Source organism: Eubalaena glacialis, chromosome 3 (genome assembly GCF_028564815.1).
Source record: "Eubalaena glacialis isolate mEubGla1 chromosome 3, mEubGla1.1.hap2.+ XY, whole genome shotgun sequence".
NCBI classification, from domain to species: Eukaryota; Metazoa; Chordata; class Mammalia; order Artiodactyla; family Balaenidae; genus Eubalaena; species Eubalaena glacialis.
In genome coordinates, this window is record NC_083718.1 from 175,779,159 (window position 1) to 175,799,094 (window position 19,936).

General features: G+C 40.0%; 1 protein-coding gene across 1 annotated transcript in view; it reads right to left on the reverse strand.

Annotated features, from left to right (window-relative positions):
• Positions 1-15,969: 15,969 nt before the first annotated feature.
• The window catches only part of CLIC4 (chloride intracellular channel 4), a 91,493-nt gene continuing 87,526 nt past the window's right edge, over positions 15,970-19,936 (reverse strand). The window contains exon 6 of the mRNA XM_061184713.1: positions 15,970-19,507. Coding sequence (XP_061040696.1) covers positions 19,343-19,507 — 165 coding nt within the window. The 3' untranslated portion in view covers positions 15,970-19,342. The remainder of the gene's footprint in view (positions 19,508-19,936) is intronic.

The window sequence follows — 19,936 nt, forward strand, 5'->3', positions numbered from 1 at the left end:
CCAGGACCAGATGGCTCCACAGGTGAATTCTATCAAACATTTAGAGAAGAACTAACACCCATCCTTCTCAAACTCTTCAAAAAATTGCAGAGGAAGGAGCACTCCCAAACTCATTCTATGAGGCCACCATCACCCTGATGCCAAAATCAGACAAAGATACTACAAAAAAAAGAAAATTACAGACCAATATCACTGATGAATATAGGTGCAAAAATCCTCAACAAAATACTAGCAAACAGAATCCAACAACACATTAAAAGGATCATACACCATGATCAAGTGGGATTTATCCCAGGGATGCAAGGATTCTTCATTATACGCAAATCAATCAATGTGATACACCATATTAACAAATTGAAGAATAAAAACCGGGGCTTCCCTGGTGGTGCAGTGGTTGAGAGTCTGCCTGCCAATGCAGGGGACACAGGTTCGAGCCCTGGTCTGGGAAGATCCCACATGCCGCGGAGCAACTAGGCCCGTGAGCCACAATTACTGAGCCTGCACGTCTGGAGCGTGTGCTCTGCAACAAGAGAGGCCACAATAGTGAGAGGCCCACGCACCGCAATGAAGAGTGGCCCCCGCTCGCTGCAACTGGAGAAAGCCCTCGCACAGAAACGAAGACCCAACACAGCCAAAAATAAATTAATTAATTAATTTTTTAAAAAAAGAATAAAAACCATATGATCATCTCAATAGAAGCAGAAAAAGCTTTTGACAAAATTCAACACCCATTTATGATTTAAAAAACTCTCCAAAAAGTGGGCATAGAGGGAACCTAACTCAATATAATAAAGGTCGTATACGACCAATCCACAGCAAACATCATTCTCAATGGGGAAAAACTGAAAGCATTTCCTCTAAGATCAGGAACAAGACAAGGATGTCCACTCTCACCACTATTATTCAACATAGTTTTGGAAGTCCTAGCCACGGCAATCAGAGAAGAAAAAGAAATAAAAGGAATACAAATAGGAAAAGAAGAAGTAAAAGTGTCACTGTTTGCAGGTGACATGATACTACACATAACGAATCCTAAAGATGCCACCAGAAAACTACTAGAGCTAATCAATGAATTTGGTAAAGTTGCAGGACACAAAATTAATGCACAGAAATCTCTTGCATTCCTATACACAAATGATGAAAAATCTGAAAGAGAAATTATGGAAACACTCCCATTTACCATTGCAACAAAACAAATAAAATACCTAGGAATAAACCTACCTAGGGAGACAAAAGACCTGTATGCAGAAAACTATAAGACACTGATGAAAGAAATTAAAGATGATACAAACAGATGGAGAGGTATACCATGTTCTTGGATTGGAAGAATCAACATTGTGAAAATAACTATACTACCCACAGCAATCTACAGATTCAATGCAATCCCTATCAAATTACCAATGACATTTTTTACAGAACTAGAACAAAAAATCTTAAAATTTGTATGGAGACACAAAAGGCCCCGAATAGCCAAAGCAGTCTTGAGGGAAAAAAACGGAGCTGGAGGAATCAGACTCCCTGACTTCAGACTATACTACAAAGCTACAGTAATCAAGACAATATGGTACTGGCACAAAAACAGAAATATAGATCAATGGAACAGGATAGAAAGCCCAGAGATAAACCCACACACCTATGGTCAACTAATCTATGACAAAGGAGGCAAGGATATACAATGGAGAAAAGACAGTCTCTTCAATAAGTGGTGCTGGGAAAACTGGACAGCTACATGTAAAAGAATGAAATTAGAATACTCCCTAACACCATACACAAAAATAAACTCAAAATGGATTAGAGACCTAAATGTAAGACCGGACACCATAAAACTCTTAGAGGAAAACATAGGAAGAACACTCTTTGACATAAATCACAGCAAGATCTTTTTTGATCCACCTCCTAGAGTAATGGAAATAAAAACAAAAATAAACAAATGGGACCCAATGAAACTTCAAAGCTTTTGCAAAGCAAAGGAAACTACAAACAAGATGAAAAGACAACCCTCAGAATGGGAGAAAATATTTGCAAACAAATTAACAAACAAAGGATTAATCTCCAAAATATATAAACAGCTCATGCAACTCAACATTAAAAAAACAAACAACCCAATCAAAAAATGGGCAGAAGACCTAAATAGACATTTCTCCAAAGAAGACATACAGATGGCCAAGAAGCACGTGAAAAGCTGCTCAACATCACTAATTATTAGAGAAATGCAAATCAAAACTACAATGAGGTATCACCTCACACCAGTTAGAATGGGCATCATCAGAAAATCTACAAACGACAAATGCTGGAGAGGGTGTGGAGAAAAGGGAACCCTCTTGCACTGTTGGTGGGAATGTAAATTGATACAGCCACTATGGAGAACAGTATGGAGGTTCCTTAAAAAACTAAAAATAGAATTACCACATGACCCAGCAATCCCACCACGGGGCATATACCCAGAGAAAACCATAATTCAAAAAGACACATGCACCCCAATGTTCACTACAGCACGATTTACAATAGCCAGGTCATGGAAGCAACCTAAATGCCCATCAACAGACGAATGGGTAAAGAAGTTGTGGTACATATATACAATGGAATATTACTCAGCCATAAAAAGGAACGAAATTGGCTCATTTGTAGAGACGTGGATGGATCTAGAGACTATCATACAGAGTGAAGTAAGTCAGAAAGAGAAAAACAAATATCGTATATTAACGCATATATGTGGAACCTAGAAAAATGGTACAGATGAACTGGTTTGCAGGGCAGAAATTGAGACACAGATGTAGAGAACGAACGTATGGACACCAAGGGGGGAAAGCGGCAGGTGGTGGTGGTGGTGGTGTGATGAATTGGGAGATTGGGATTGACATATATACACGAATATGTATAAAATGGATAACTAATAAGAACCTGCTCTATAAAAAAAATAAAATAGGTCTTCCCTGGTGGCGCAGTGGTTGGGAATCCACCTGCCAATGCAGGGGACACGAGTTCGTGCCCCGGTCCCGGAAGATCCCACATGCCGCGGAGCGGCTAGGCCCGTGAGCCACAACTACTGAGCCTGCACATCTGGAGTCTGTGCTCCGCAACGGGAAAGGCCGCGACAGTGAGAGGCCCGCGCACCGCGATGAAGAGCGGCGCCCGCTCACCGCAACTAGAGAAAGCCCTCGCACAGAAACGAAGACCCAACACAGCCAAAAATAAATAAAATAAATAAATAAATTTTTTTAAATAAATAAATAAATTTTAAAAAATAAAATAAAATAAAATAATTGGCATTGAAAAAAAATGTTATAATAAAAATGCATGATAAATTAATGCCAAAATTAACTTACTCCACCTGTAATACAGGCTAATTTAGTGCTATGTATTTCCATGTTGGCACTTTTATCTTTATATATTAATTTCAAAAAGTGGCTTTATATACTTGAAATAGTCACTTTCTAGTATTATTACTATTATTTAGACAAGAATGAAGATTCTTGCCTTCCTAAAATAAGGCCGGTAGAAAAGATTTTGTGAAAAAAAAATAAATTAAATTAAATTTAAAAAAAAAAAGTGGCCCAACACCCCTGAGGACACACCCAGATGTTAGTGGCAGATCTGGGGCGTGAAATTGCAGGTAATTTTTATTTCCTTCTTTGTACTTTCCCACCGTTTCCAAATTTTTATTCGATGAACACACATCACTGTTATAATTAGAAAAGAATTACTATGCTTCTTTTTTTCCCTCCAGGAGAAACTAAGGACATATCACACGAAGTATTTCAGCCAGTGAGGGTAAAACGTGTGATCCTTGTTAAACCAAGAACAGGAAATAGGAGCAGGAGAGAGGGGGTGACCCATATTTGTTGGGTGCCTAGTATGTTGCAAACATGGTACTAGGAACATCTCCTCCATTATCTCTTCAATCCTCACACCGACCCTGGGAGTTTGGTGCCATGATCCCCATTTTACAGATGGGGACGCTGAGAGTGAAAGCAACTTGCTCTTTCCACTCACCATGCTGCCTCTCCACGAGGTAGCAGAAAATGCAATTTCAAAACCAGGGGGCTTCTTAGAAAAGAGTCACCAGTTCTTCACGATACAGCTGCCCCTCCAGGCATCACAGTATTGTATCCCAGAACAGTGACTGGTGTCTATTGTTTGCCATTTTCTTGATGACAGCGTGTCTTTTTATGTTCCATGTACAATGTTTTGTCTGGTGGTGTTAATGCCTAATGTAGATAAAGCTGCAGTGGACTCCGTCTACCATTTGGTTGCCGGTAGCACTGAAAATAGGTACAATCCTTTTGGAAGCTGTAAGTGACAGTAGAGCAAGAGTCATAAGCAGGTTGAGATCTTTTGACTCAGGAATTCCATTCCCAGGGATGTATTTCTAAGAACTACTTCAGCAGAAAAAATAGAAAGCGAGTGACATGCATAAATATGTTCGTGTCAATATTAACTACAACAGCAAATAACTTATAATACAACAATGTGATGGAAGATGCTATAAAAAGTGACCTTTTACAATGGATAGTTTATCTGTGTGTAGTAGCCAGCTTCCAAAGAGCCCTTCATGATCCTCACTTCCTGGTAGTCATGCCTTGGTGAAGTTCCCCTCTCAATGCTAAATAGAGCTGACTTGGTAGCCTGTAGGGTCGGGTGGAAGTGATCATGTATGACTTCCAAGGAGATGTCCTAGAAGATGTTGCAGCTTCTGCCTTGGTCTCTTAATCATCACTCTGGGGGAAGGCAGCCACCACGTCATAAAGAAACCCAAGCCCCGGAGAGGCACTGAGGCCTCTGGCCAACAGCCATGCAAGTGCACCATCTTGGGAACGGATGTCCAGCTCTGGTCAAGGCTTCAGATGACTGCAGCCCTACCCAATGTCTCAAGGGCAACCTCATGACAGATCCTGAGCCTGTACTGCCCAGCTAAGCTGCTCCTGATATTCTTAACCCATAGAAACTATGAGAGATAATAAATGTCATTGTTTTAAGTCACTAGGTTTTGGAGTAATTTGTTCCAAAGCAATAGACAATCAACACCCCACACAATGGAATACCATGCAGCAGTGGAAGTGAAAAGTGAATGAACTACTGCTACACACACAATATGGGTGAATTTCACAAACATGATGTTAAGCAAAAGAAGCCAGATACCAAAGAGGATATTCTCTGTGATTTTATTGGCACAGAGATCCAAAACACTCAAAGTTAATCTATGCTATCCGAATAGAGTTCTCTTTGGGAGGCGGTTGGCGATGGGGACCAGTCCGGAGGGGGCCTCCAGGTGCTGATAATGTTCTACTTCTCGATCTGGGAGCTGTATAGCTTAGATCATGGGTGTGTTTTGTTTGCAAAACTTCATCAAGCTGTACATTTATGATTTGTGCTCTAGTCTGTATGCACACTATATTTCAATACGAAATGTCTTAAATGATCATTTTATGGGCACTGTTTGAAATCTAGACACCTATGATCAGGCTCTGGTCCACAAAAAGGGCAGAACCTCAGGAGAGGCTGTACAATGATTTGCAGCCCTGTAAAATGCATACACACGGAAGGCAGGATGGGAAAAAAACAAAATGTTTGTGTTGGGAGGCAGGGATTCTGGGTAACTTAAACATCTTTTAAGTATTTCATTTAGGAATGGGTTATACTGTCTTGATGAAGAGAATGAATAAAGGGCCGAGAGGCATAATACATTTTCACAGGGTGTCTAACCAGAAACTAAAACACGGTCTTCTAAGGAGTAAGCTTTTTATTGACCAAAAATTTGGCCACCCAGAATAACTCCTTCCCAGAAATTTTACAAATTGTTCAAGTGAGGTTTCTCTAGCAGAATCGGGTTATTGAAACTGCCGTTTTCATTAAGCAGAAGAGTGGAGGCCTGCTCTCAAGGTTCGTGGTCCAGCCGGGCTGAGAGGGAAGCCACGCCAAGCAGAGAGGGCATGTCAGCGACATGGTGGGCAAACAGAGCAGTATTAACTTGCTGGGAAGTAAGGAAATTTGCGGGCCTGGAGGAGCCCTCTCAATGCTGATAGTAACAGTATCAGAGCAGAAACTTCACCCTCAAATCCCCAAACAGCTGCAGATTCAGAAGACAGTGGAGAAAATTCTCAGGTTTCACTGAGCTATAAACTTTGGATTTCCCGTAACAGCTTTCCAGAATAGGTTCCACATTGTTCTCGGTAGAAATCACACATTCCAATATTCAGGTAGCATCTTGAAGACACAGACTCTGTTTGGCAAACTACTCCCATATGCCATCTCCAAAACAGTCAGTGGATCCCCAAAACAAAAACAGTCAGTGGATCAAAACAGTCAGTGGATGCCCCACCTGTAACCCCAAGCCCAGCCTTAAAAGGTGTCCCTGATCTGGCCTCCAGTGACAAAGACGACCCATGCACCCAAGACTGTGTCACCTCTGGCCACCTGGCCAAGGGCCCACTGTATCCATCACCTGGGAACTCCCTTCACCAACTGATCTTTACATGGGGAAGGGCTTTCTAAGCTTCAAAGCCGTGGAAGAAACCACAAAGGAAATGCTTGACAGTCCCACACTACATTAAAACAAAAAATTCCGGTGTGATTAAAAAATTCAAGCAAAATTAAAAGACAAACAACTGGGGGAAAATGTTTGCAGCAAATACCACAGACAGATTGTTAGAACCCTTACTTTACAAAGAACCAACATAAATCAATAAAAAAAAAAAAACACATACAAAGATGCTCACAGATAAAAGGGCAAAGGACGTAATAAAAAGCAAATATAAGTGGCCAATAAACATTTGGGGGGAAAAAAGAACGCTCAGTCTCTCTAAAGGTCAAAGAAATGAAAATAGAAATAAGATAGATTAAGTTATCAAAGACACTGCTCCCTGCTAACTGAAGCACAGAGGGATGGCATTCATGCACAGGCGCTGGGGGCGTGTAAATTCATGAGATATTTCTGGCAAGCCACTTAGTGATTATCAAAAGCCTGGAAAATGTTCCTACTTTTGGTTCACATTTTTTTCTTACCATTTCTCTAGAAACTTTTCAGCAAATAATTTGGTGATATTTATCCATCTTCTTAAGATGTTTGTACTTTTGACTCACATTTCTGATTATTTTCTCCAAAACCTAAAAGTTGAAATTCGGCCGAAGATGTATCTACGTAAAGAGATGTTTTCTGCAACGTGAACGTGTAATAATGAAAAGCTGGAAAGAACCTAAATGCCCTACAGTCCAGGAGCTGTTGAGTCAATTACCGTGTGTCCATATGACTGAAAGCATTGGGTAAAGAGCCATGTAATATTCAAGGGTTCCAGATGACGTGGGGAAATGCTTATGATGTAATAGGTTTGCAATGGGAAGCAAGCTCTAAACTTCCTAAAGAAAAAAATTTTAGCCAATAGACTGGAAAACACGCTGCCTCTGGGTGGTGAATTTGGGGGAAATTTGTGTATGTGCTTCTTTACCCTTTTCTGTACTTTCCAAAATTTCTACAGTGTGCAGAATTACTTTGATAATCACTTAAGCAGTTAAAAACCTGTAAAAAAAAAAAAAACTATTCTTGATACACTCTCGATTTTCCTAGTGAAAAGCAATTGTTCCCTTTATGAATCGGCATAAGGTAGGCTCAATAAACATTCGTGAGTGAATGAATGAACAGTGCTTTTAAGTCTCTTGTGAATTGTTTCTCACCTTCTGCTTTTATTGCCTGGTTATTTATGTTTATGTCTTTCTCCCTTATGATGCTGGAAGTTCCCAGAAGGCAGAAATCACGTGTCTCCATTCATTCACATCTAGCCAGTGCCTTTCATCCAGGAGGAACTCAAAGTGTTATTTTTTAATGAATGTAGCATCTCATAAGTTAAGTGTGTTTTAACATGAGATAAAGATTCTGGTTGCCAAAGACTATGATAAACCCATGTCTTATGAAGTAAGGAAACTCACTGAAAGCCATGGACAAGGGGATCAAGAAGGGGTTCTAGTGGCAACTCTGCCCCTACCTGGTAGCCATCATGTGTTTATGCCAAATCCGCTGTCTAGTCCTGAGAGCACTGTCCTAGGAGTCCCCATGCTGCAATTAACTACCTATGGGGTCTTGGGCAAGTCACTCATCCTTAGTTCATTCAGTGATGAACCAAAGGTGCTAGAGTATTTCTAGCACTGCTGTCACTATGATTTCTAAAAAGCATCTGATAATGAAAGTTGGTTTGGAATAGCAAGGTGAAAGGTATCTTTAGAACATGGCAGAATTCTTCTTAAAAAGAAACCAATAACCCTCTATTGATAATCAAGTCAATAATGTGCACCCATGAGCTGGGCGCCACTTCATTTACATTTTGTCTTTATCTTCGATTTTTAAAATAATTAAATTAGGCAACCTTAAGGTTCTGGTAAGGTCCATGGGATTCCTGGACCATCTGTAGAGATGAGGAACAATTCCTCTACAGTAAACGATTTCAGAGAATGAGATCACATCACTGAAGTGCCAGTGAAGGCAGGGAATGGAGAGGGCCCTGGGCTTTTCTTCTCCTGCCCCTTCCTTGTTGGGGAGACCTCCGTTCATCCACAGTAGGGTGGTTTCGCTGGCTTACAGTGACCTCTGCAGACAGCAGAGAGTTGCTGCACGTCTGTCTCTGAGCCAAGGAGGTGGAGAGCCCCTTCTGCTCTCCCTGGCTTCCCAGAGTCCCCCCTCACCAAGCAGGACCCTCCCTATTACACAGAAATGGAGCGCCGGTCCCTGCGCTTGGTACGTGGTATTAGAGCCCTTAGCTCTGCTTGCCTTGTCCCCACTTCCCTGTGCGCTTGGGAGGCTGGAGCTGGGCATGGTGCAGCCTTCCTACTAGCAAAGTCTGCTTGGGGAGCTCCGGGCTGCTTCCACCGCCGGGCCAAGAAATCAGCCTTCCTGAGTCCCCAACTTGAGCCTCTCCCAGCACAGGAGAGGGGACAGCACGGAATCCAGCGCCCTGATGGTTAAGCTCTGGAGCCAGACGGCCTCCATCCATTCCTGGCTGCGTGAGCTTGGTCAAATTACTGAACCTCTGGATGCTTAAAGTTCCTTATCTTTAAAATGGGGTTAATAATCATCTCTACCCCCAAGAGACTATTGACAAGATTAAAAGACTTGAAACAGTTATATATTTTTAAAACATATTTATACCTATATGTATATAAACTCAGTACGATAACTGGCGCATAGTGTTTAAGGAAAATCATTTATTCTTACTTGATTGAGGAAATCAGAGAACGAGGGAACACTGGAAAAAACGGAAGCATATTCATTTCTTATAAGAAATGGGATCAGAAACGAGTCACTGGCTTTCCCTTTTTTTTCCCCCAGAGACAGCTCGCCTCCCTTGAGGCCACTCCTCCCTCCAGGGCCGTCTGCAGAGGGGACCCCCCTCCTAGCTGTCACGTTCAGCTCTCGGCGCAGGGCCCCTCTCGGGGAGGCGTGCGGGCGGGTCTCTTCCGCAGGCGGCAGGGCTCTCGCCGGTGACGGTCAGCTGGGCGCCGCGCGGGGCGCCTTCGGGAGCTGGACCCGCGGCCCCGCACCTGGCGCGGTGGCGGCACGCGGCCGGCTGTGGCGCGGGCGAGGCGGGGAGGAGCCCCGGGACTAACCGCGGCAGCACCTCTTCCCCCCTCGTGCCAACTGCCACCAGACCTGTTAGTTTTGCTTCGGAGGCGCTTTCTCCAGCCGCCTCGCGGGCCGGCGAGAGCCGAGCGCGTGCACAAGTGCGAAAGGGCTGCGAGAAACGGGCGCGCGCGGCCCCGGCCGGTTGTGGGGGAAGCCAGAGCTCCCGGCGACCTGACCTCAAAGCAGGGTCCCGCCCCCGAAAAAGGTGCGAGGGAGGGCGGCCCGGCCTCCGGCGGGCTGCAGGCGCCAGGGTGTAGATTAGCGGCTTCGGGGGGAGCGTCCGTTCGCCACAGGAAGGAGGGAAGAGGCCGGAGGTGCCTTCACGGCGCGGCAGCCCTGACAGATCTGATAAAGAGGAAGGAAGCCCTCGAAGCGGCTGAAACGAGCTGCCGGCTCCCCAAACGGACGAGGTCCTGCAGCTGTCACAGCCCTGCTTGCAGCCGCGGGGCAGAAAGGAGGGGAGCCTGCGCCCCCTGCCGGTCATTTTAGAACGACCATCTCGGGCAAGGAAAGCCGGCAGGGCCTGGGGACGCGGGCGCGGCCACTGCCTCCTGGGCAGGAGGTTGTAAAGCCCTTGGGATGGTAAGTCCCTAGGGGAATGCGGGGCTTGTCTGGGCCTGGACCCTCTACCTTCGCAAGAGACCTGCCCCACAGAAGAAACACAAGAATAGGTTTGCTCCAGCTGGGCTCTGCTTACCTGGCAACCCAAGTCCACCCTAATGAGAAAAGTATCAATAAAAGCACTTCTCAAGATTGCAGAGCACGATCTGCACAGTGCTACATTTCTTGGGCTCTAATTTTGCTGTCACTCACTAGCTGTGTGACCTTGAGCAAGTTTCTTAACCTCCCTGTGCCTCAGTTTCCTCATCCATAAAGTGGGAATCATAGTCTAGATCTCACAGGATTGTTAGGAAGACTGAGTTAATATATGTAAAGTGCTTAGAATAGTTCCTGGCTTACCGAACATATGTCTGTTAAATTAAAATGTTTAAATTTCACTGTAGGGTGTAGGCTTGTTGCCCTTGCTGTAACTGGTTCCTTATTCTGGGGATTTTCTTGCTGTCTTTCAATCAAACTGATTTCTAGTTCAATTCCACTGCAGTCAGAGAACACACTTTGTACGATGTCACTCCTTTGAAATTTGTCCAGGCTTGCTTTATGGGCCAGCGAATGGACTACTTTGCTAAAAGCTCCATGTGCACTTGAAAAGAATGTGCATTCTACAGTTACTGGATGTAGTGTTACAATGTCAATTAAGTTAAATTACTTAATTGAGTTACTCCTTACTGTGTGGGGGTGGGGGTGGGGGGGTGGTTTATTTCCTGCTCGTTCTGTCAGTGAGAGAGCTATGTTAAAAATCTCCAGTTATGATGGTGTATTTGTCTCTTCCTCCTTTCAGCGTCATTAACTTTTGCTGTATGTATCCAAGGCTGTGTTATCAGATGCACATAAATTTAGGACTGTTGTATCTTCCTAATGAATAAAACTTTCATCATTATAAAAGTACATTATACATGGCTGTATTATAAAATGTCCTTTGTCTCTAGTAATACTTCTTGCCTCAAAGCCTGCATTTTATGATAGTTACATCTGCTCTCTTGCGTTTGCAGTGTCAATGAACTAAATCCTTTAATTTCAACCTTTCTGTGTCCTTATAAAGCTTGTTTCTTGTGAATGTCACATATTGGGTTTTGATTATTTTAAATAGTTTCATACTCCCTTTTAACTGGATTGTTTAGCACACTTACATTGAATATAATTAATGGTGTAGGGTTTATAGCTAACCTTTTGCTGTTTTTCCAAGTTGTCCTGTCCTTTGTTCCTTTAGTCCTTTTGTCCTTTCTTTCGTTTTTTAAAATTTATTTATTTATTTATTTATTTATTTTTGGCTGCATTGGGTCTTCGTTGCTGCGTGCGGGCTTTCTCTAGTTGCAGCGAGCGGAGGCTACTCTTCGTTTCTGTGCACGGGCTTCTCATTGTGGTGGCTTCTCTTGTTGCGGAGCACGGGCTCTAGGCACGTGGGCTTCAGTAGTTGTGGCTCGCAGGCTCTAGAGTGCAGGCAGTAGTTGTGGCGCACAGGCTTAGTTGCTCCGCGGCATGTGGGATCTTCCCAGACCAGAGCTCGAACCCGTACCCCCTGCATTGGCAGGTGGATTCTTAACCACTGCGCCACTAGGGAAGTCCCTGTCCTTTCTTCTGGATTCATTGTTTTGTTTTTTTTAATTCCATTTTCCCCTTGAATCTTAGATTTTTAAGTTATTCTCATAATTATCTTAATAATACCTAAGTTTCCCTAGAGATTACAGTATTTATCTACAATTTATTACAGTTTTCTTAAATTAGTACTTTTACCGCTTGCCAAATAATGAAAGGATCATACAAGTACATACACTTGAACCTTTCTTCCACCCCTCCACGGTGTTATATATGTATAATATATAGCCACTGTTATGTATTACACATTATATATTTTTTAACAGTATATGTCTTCAAGACATTACTGCTGCTTAAGTAGTCAATACTCTTTCGTATTTGCCTATATATTTACCCTTTCCATTGCTCTTCATTCTTCCTTCTGGTTCTATACTACCATCTGGGGTCATTTTCCTTTGGGTTGAAGTACTTCCTTAAGTATTTTTGTAGCACAGGTCTGCTGGTGCTTAATTCTTTCAGCCTTTCTCTGTCTGAAAATGCCTTTATTTTGCCTTCCCTTTTGAGAATATTTTCACTAAGTTGGCAGATCTTTTTCAGTGCTTTAAAGATTCTGGCTTCCAAAGTCTCTGCTGAAAAGTCAGCCATTGCTCCTTCAAAGGTTACATGATATTTCTCTCTGGCCATCTTTAGAATTTTCTGTCTTTGGTTTCCAGCAGTTTGACTATGATATTCTTAGGTGTGTTTTTTTTTTTGTTTGGTTTGGTTTGGTTTTATTCCATAATGAGTTTGCTGAGATTTATGAATCTGTGGGTTGATGTTTGTCAACGGTTTTGGAAAATTCTCAGCCATTATTTCATGAAATATTGCTTCTGCCCCATTCCCTTTTATGTCTGGGACCTCAGTTACATGTTTCTTATGCTCTTTTGTTTGTTCTGTTTGTGCATTCTTCTTACTCTCTGCTTGAATTTTTTCTATTGGCCTATCTTCAAGCACTAATCCTGTCTTCTGCTGTGTGCGCTCTGCTGTTAAACCCACATGATGAATTCTTAATTTCAGATTTGAGCTTTTATTTCTTTTTTTTTCCAAACAGCTTTACTGAGGTATAATTTACAAACTGTAGACTTCACCCATTTTAGATGAACAAAATTAAATGATTTTTAGCAAATTTATAAAGTTGAGCAGACATTAGCACAATTTTTTTCCCTGTTTCCTCTTTAAGAATATATTTTGGATGACATTTAAATTGAACTTTGATTCAAATGCAAGGGAAATCAACATCACTAACTTTGCCAATCAACCTGTGTATACACTGATTATCCAAAAGTTTTAAGCAGGCAGAATTGCCCCGGTTGTAATTTTTTAAAATTGAGGTATAATTTATATATCATAAAGTTTACCCTTTTAAAGTATACAATTCAGTGGGTTTTAGTATATTCACAAAGTTGTGCAATCATCACTATTGGCTAATTCCAGAACATTTTCATCACTCCAAAAAGAAACCTGTACTCACCAGCAGTCACTCCCCATTCTCTCCTCCTCCAGCTCTTGGCAACCACTAATCTACTGTCTGTCGCTATAGATTTGTCTATGCTGGCCATTTCATATAATATGTAGCCTTCTGTGTCTGGCTTCACTGAGCATAATGTTTTCAAGGTTCATGTTGTAGCTTGTATCAGTACTTTTTTAATGGCCATTATATCGGTATGTTTATCCAGTCACTGGGTGATGGACATTTAGGTTGTTTCCATTTTTAGCTACTATGAAGAATGATGCCATGAACATCTATGTACAATGATGTAATTTTCATCTCTCCTGGTTATAAACCTAGGAGTGGAATTGCTGGATCATAGGGTAGCTCTATGCTTAACTTTTTGAGGAACTGCCGAACTGCTTTCCAAAGTGGCTGCATAATTTTACATTCCCGCTAGCAATGTATGAGAGTTCTAATTTCTCCACATCACTGCACTTATAATTCTGTCTTCTTAATTATAGCCATCCTAGAGGGTGTTTTTTGTGGTTTTTGATTTACACTTCCCTAATGACTAATAATGTTAAGCTTCTATGTATTTATTGGTCATCTGTATATCTTATTAGGAAACATGTATATTTAAATCCTTGCTCATTTTTAAATTAGGTTGTCTTTTTATTACTGAGTTGTAAGAATTCTTTATGTTCTGGATACTAGACCCTTATCTACAATCCATATTTAAAACAGACCACTCATGTCCATTTGTGGTCAATTCCCTCTCCCACCCCTAGTGACTGGCAACCACTAAGCTGCAGCTGCTTTCTGTGTGTTTCAGGTAAGCCCTCTCTCTAATGAAATTTTGTCTCCTAAGTATTGTGTCATCGTGGGAGATTTCACTCTGCCTCTTGGAGGCCCTGGGCTTAGCTTCTAGCATGGCATGTAGAGCTCTGGAATTCAGCAAATGTCCTGTGAGAAAACCAGTCACATATTTAAGATGTCTCCAGTTTCCAGTATGCCTTATCACCAAGAGCCTTATGATTTTCTTTTACCCAGTAGAGCCCTCTCCATGGGCCAAACCCAATCCTCACTTCCAGGCCCAGAATCAGGAAATGCCCCCAAAGGAAAAAATGGCCAGACCATCAGTTCACCTCAGAAAGGCTTCCTCCTCTGAAATCCGATTCATTTAGTCCTTATTGCTTCCACAGTTTTCTGATGTTTAAAAATAGTATTTTGGTGTTTTAAACCAGTTTTTTCTGGTAGTTGCAACAGAAGTGTTGTGTTTGTGTGACTTACTATATCCTACCCAGCAATTACTATAAGCTTTTAAGACTTTATATCTTGTCAGGCAAGTTTCTTTTCTTTCCCTCCCCTCTCCAGATATATGTTGGCTATTTGGGGGCCACACTTCTTCCATATGAATGTTTTAAATCCATTTATCTGTGTTCCCAAAAAATCCTCTTGGGATTTTGTTGGGAAAATATACTGCATTTATAAATTACTTAAGACAGAATTGAAATTCTTATACTTTTACATTCTCCATCCATGAACATGGTACACCTATCCACTGAGCAGGTTTCTATTAGGTCCTTTGATAATATTTTGTACTTTTCTCCATAAAGGAATTGCACATTCTTTATTAGATTTGATCCTAAATATTTAGAGATTATCTTTTAAAGCACTTCTAATTTTTTAGAATAGGTAATATATTTATGGTACAAATTTCTAAAAGCTCAAAAAGTATACACTGACAATTTCCCATCCATTTTTCTCAGTCACCCAGTTTTCTTCCAGAAGAAACCAACGTTACTAGTTTATTTTTAATGTAGTTAATATTAGTATATAGTAATTATATTGATTTTTGTTCCTCAATCTTGTATCTAGTAAGCATCTGAATTTTATTATTATTATTGTTTTTTTGGCTGCACTGGGTCTTCATTGCTGCGTGCTGGCTTTCTCTAGTTGCGGAAAGCAAGGGCTACCCTTTGTTGTGGTGCGCGGGCTTCTCATTGCAGTGGCTTCTCTTGTTGCAGAGCACGGGCTCTAGGCACACAGGCTTCAGTAGTTGCAGCACACAGGCCCTAGAGCACATGGGCTTCAGTAGTTGTGGCTTGTGGGCTCTAGAGCACAGGCTCAGTAGTCGTGGCACACAGGCTTAGCTGCTCTGCGGCATGTGGGATCTTCCCGGATCAGGGATCGAACCCATGTCCCCTGCATTGGCAGGCGGATTCTTAACCACTGTGCCACTAGGGAAGTCCCTGAATTTTATTATTTCTAATAGTAGGTTATTTTGAATTTCTTTTTTATATGCATCATTTGCAAAGAAGTCATTTGGTCTACTCTTTTCCATTCCTTATTCTTTTTACTGATTTTACTGCATTGGTGTAGGATGCCTCTAATAAAGCAGCTATGGAAAATAGTTGAATAATTGCTGTGATAGAAGGCAATTCTGTTTTATTTCTGACTTTAATGAGAGGGTTTCTGTTTCATATTTATATATGAAATTTGCTGTAGGTTCTTGGCAGATGTCTCTTACTGGGTTAAAAAAAGTTAATCTCTGGTCCTATTTCACTAAGAATGGGTAGCATGAAAGTTTTTATAAATCATTTTATGCACCTATTGAGATGATCATATGGGTTTTCTCCTTTAATCTACTAAATGTGCTGAATCGCCAGTCATGAAAAAAAGTAGTCTCAAGTAAAACACTTTTACCCCAAATTGTTATTTATTTTCATGAGGGGGTAAAAAAGAACCTTTTATGATAGTGAAAATATACTTTATTTTTTAATACAATAGCTGCCAGCAATATACTGGTTCCAGAGAGAGAAAAGAAAATACAAGCATTCTATAATAAGCTTTCATTTTCCTTTTCAACTAATTTAAAGAAAATACTCCAATTCCATTCAACATTATGATTTGGGGGAGTTGAAATTTTTTTCCATGATAAAAATATAATTTTGACAGCCCCAGCCTTAGTAATTTGTAAAGGATGGAATAAAAAAGACCATATAGTATAACAATAATGAATGCTTCCCTCTCTTTGAATCAAATACTGATTATAACCAGTGTACGAAATTGGTTAATCAATAAACTTGATGAAATTGTGTATCAAAATGTTCATGAAAAAATACATTTCTATTTCTTCTCGTTTTTACCATGTAGATATTTTCTAAATGGATATTTTAAATGCACAGAAATAAAAGCTATCTACATGCAACTCTGGAGAGATTCAAAACAACAGAAGTAAATATGCCTAAATTCTAAAGTCAATCAACTGAGTGTAAGAATAAATGTCAGAAACCTCTTCATTGTATACAGATTGCTCAAGGGTTTAAAGATAGTTGTATTAAAAAATAATAATAATAAAGGTACTTGTATAAACCAAAGTTACCAAGAAATAAAATCTTACATGAATTTTATCACTAAAGTCAACAATCCTAGTAAAAGAAAATAACAGAACTGTATAGAAAATCTGCATCTACATTTTTTAAAAAGGGAAGTTACATCAACTGAAATAGTAGACAGCTTTCCAAATGTTGAACACAAAAATTTCTCAGAATCCCTTGGAAATTAGTAAGATCTTTCATTCAGACTCTAATCTCCTTGTTTAAATGGAACAAAAGGGGTTTAAATGAAGGGGAAAATGATTCAGTAGTTGTAGAAATAATAACAGATGATTTCTACTGTGTCAACCCATATACTACATGAACTGCCATGAAAACTTTCATGTCCCAAATCTCCCAAGACATGAAGCTATGATCTTTCCACAAATGTAAGATGGGGTAAAAAGCATATTCTAGGATCATCTTTCTTACTAGCTTTTGTCCATCTGCCAATCTCAACCTCATCTAACTTCCCTGATAAAGTAATAAGATCTGTCTTTCAACAGAAAAATAATTCTGCCTTCATCAAAATTATAACAGATAGACCCTGCCTTCCTTGGACATCCAGAGAGACAGCCAAGTACAATCATGGGATAAATTTTTAAAAAGGAGGAGAAGAAGAAGAAGAGAATAAATATCCAAAGTGGAAAACACTTCACAACTGAGTTTCAGAATGTGTTTTTTCATCCGTTTGGAGGACTGTAGCTCTTTCCTCATTAGCCTTCTACTCTGCACCACTTAGTCCACTGTTCACTTGAAATAGACACCCCCACTTCTCTTGAATCTTTTCCGTGCTTTAAGCTATGAGGCAAGATTCAATACCACCTGATGCCAAGTTACCACTATTGTAAAAGTAAGTGAAAAGTGAAGATGGCTGTCTGTGTATTGGTGCAGAGGTGACATATTCACCCACGGAAGCTACTGCTATAGAATTTCTCAATATATAACCTGATAATGCTTCTTCCTGGAACAAGATCATCCAACATTTTACTACAAAAAGGTGGGTACCCAAACTTTTGATCAGCAATAAGGAGTTCTAAGAAAGGTAAAGCAAAGAAATCTCCCTGAGCCAAATGGATACAATATGAAGTTTTTCTTATCTTTCTATACCAAGCTAATCACTGATAAATTTAAAAAATGCAGAATGCTTATTAAAAAATCAAGCTGCTTCCATAAAGCCAGTGCTTACTAAATGTTAGCATATCATAGGAAGAAAACACTGCCATTTTAAAGCAATATACTTAAAATTTCCAAAAGCAGCCTATGAGAAATAGCATTTCTTAAACAAGTTAGGTATAAAAATTACCAAAACATTATTATAGTCACAATCACAGTCTCTGGAGTATTACATAGAAAGTCTTTTTTTTTTTTAATGAATAAATACATAGCAAACTTTTGTTTTATTTTCACCAAGTTCATCCTCCCTTGTTACAACACAAATAATTCCTGGTTTAGGACTTCAATTTAAGAAACAAACAAACATGAAGACTGCTATTCCTCAATGTGGCTGTAGGAAAATTTAATTGAAGGAAGTGCAATGATTGAGATTAGGCAAAACTGCAGTCAATATGTAGTCACCATGACAACTATAATTTAGTCCAAAAGAAGTGAACCATCCTCTACCCAAAGTCTAACAGTAAATGGGTAATCTATGTGTTTTACCTTGTTTTTAATATAGGATGGATAATGCATTCTTTAGATTATCCACATTAAATGTGCTTTAGAAACAAAATTCTACTTGATATTTTGACAAACCCACACTACATTCCTTAGGTTAATTTTTACATTACTAATCATTGTACTGCTAGAGCTAAATCAACTAAATATCAGTTTATGTAGTGTTGCTCAAACGATCTACAAACAGCAAGGCCAATGCTTACCTAAAAAAGGAACATTTTTAAAATAAAGGAAGAAAGTAATAATGTTCCAAATGAATGGCACTGGGCAAAATACATATAACCAGTAACATATTTAGACAGAGAGTATCAGGTGCCCATTGGTTTCTCTCATATGCATAAAAGGCTTGAAGAAGATCTTGCAAGTATTGTTCCTCCCTCTAGACTTTTAGCTTCTACATAGTGTCAGATATTATAACTGATATGAAGGATAAATGTGTTTAGGAAAAAGTAAAAATCCACATACAAAGTAAAATAGCAAAATCTGTAGTGACTTTCTGTAGAAGGCTCTCTTCTCTGGTGGTAACATCCTTTAGTACATATCCAGGATAGACTAAATTGAAACAGAATATTTTGATACAGTAGCAATCCTTTCATATACTCTTACTAAATATTATAAAATTCCAAAAATACATAAATATTCCTTGTACCGTGCATTATGCACCAGTTTGGGCCTGATGAGGTTGTGATTACTATTTTAACAGTTAAACAGTGCACCTCAAAAGTTCTGCCATCTATACACAGTAAGACAGTGGTGAGGGCTCTAGAGAGATGGCAAACTGCCTTTAAAGTGAAAAGTTTTTATGGAGTGTCTCCAAATTAGAGAGGAGGATACGGGGTAGGGGAGGTAGGCAGGATAAAAGAATTTTAAAATAATACTGCTTAGGAGTATATATTTAAAGATAGCTACTATACCTTGTCTATCCTTTATCCTAATCTGGAATAACTGCATGTTTGTGCAAAATAAAGTTTCTACTTTATAGGAAGAGGAGCAGTCTGTTAGGAAAAGCATGTTCTTAGGGGAAGATGTGAAGACATCTCTCTTGTAAGTGCTACTTTATTTGGTAAGTCTTTTGGCTACATCACTATATGCTATTTCAACCTCCTTATCACTGGGGCAGGTATTGGTGAACTCATCCCTACTATATGCGTTAGTTAAGTATCTCCAGATGCCGGTCATTCCTTTTGGAATATCAAAGTTGCGATATTTTTTGGCCACCACCTGAAATACAAAGAGATCAAAAGTTAACATTTATATGCCATGTCTTATAAACCAGACATATATCTGATTTCAGGACAAATTCTGTGAATCTCTGAAAACTGCTTCTACCTAAAGTCTGTCACCTTCATTCTAACTAGACTAGACTTTTAAATAATGATAAGGACTGCACACTACACCAGAGATCCAGAAGTGTGATGGTCATTGCAAATGCCTGCCTTGGCCATCCAGAGAAACAGCCAAGTATAATCACTGGATAAATACTTTAAACACACACACACTAGTTTAGATCTCTGTTTTTCTTCATCTTGATCTTTACTGCACAACCATCCTATATAGCATAGTGTTTCACACAATAAATGCTCAATAAATATTTTCTGCCTTGAAAAGAAAAAGCCAGGTGATCAGAGAACAAAGTTTGATGCTATAAGT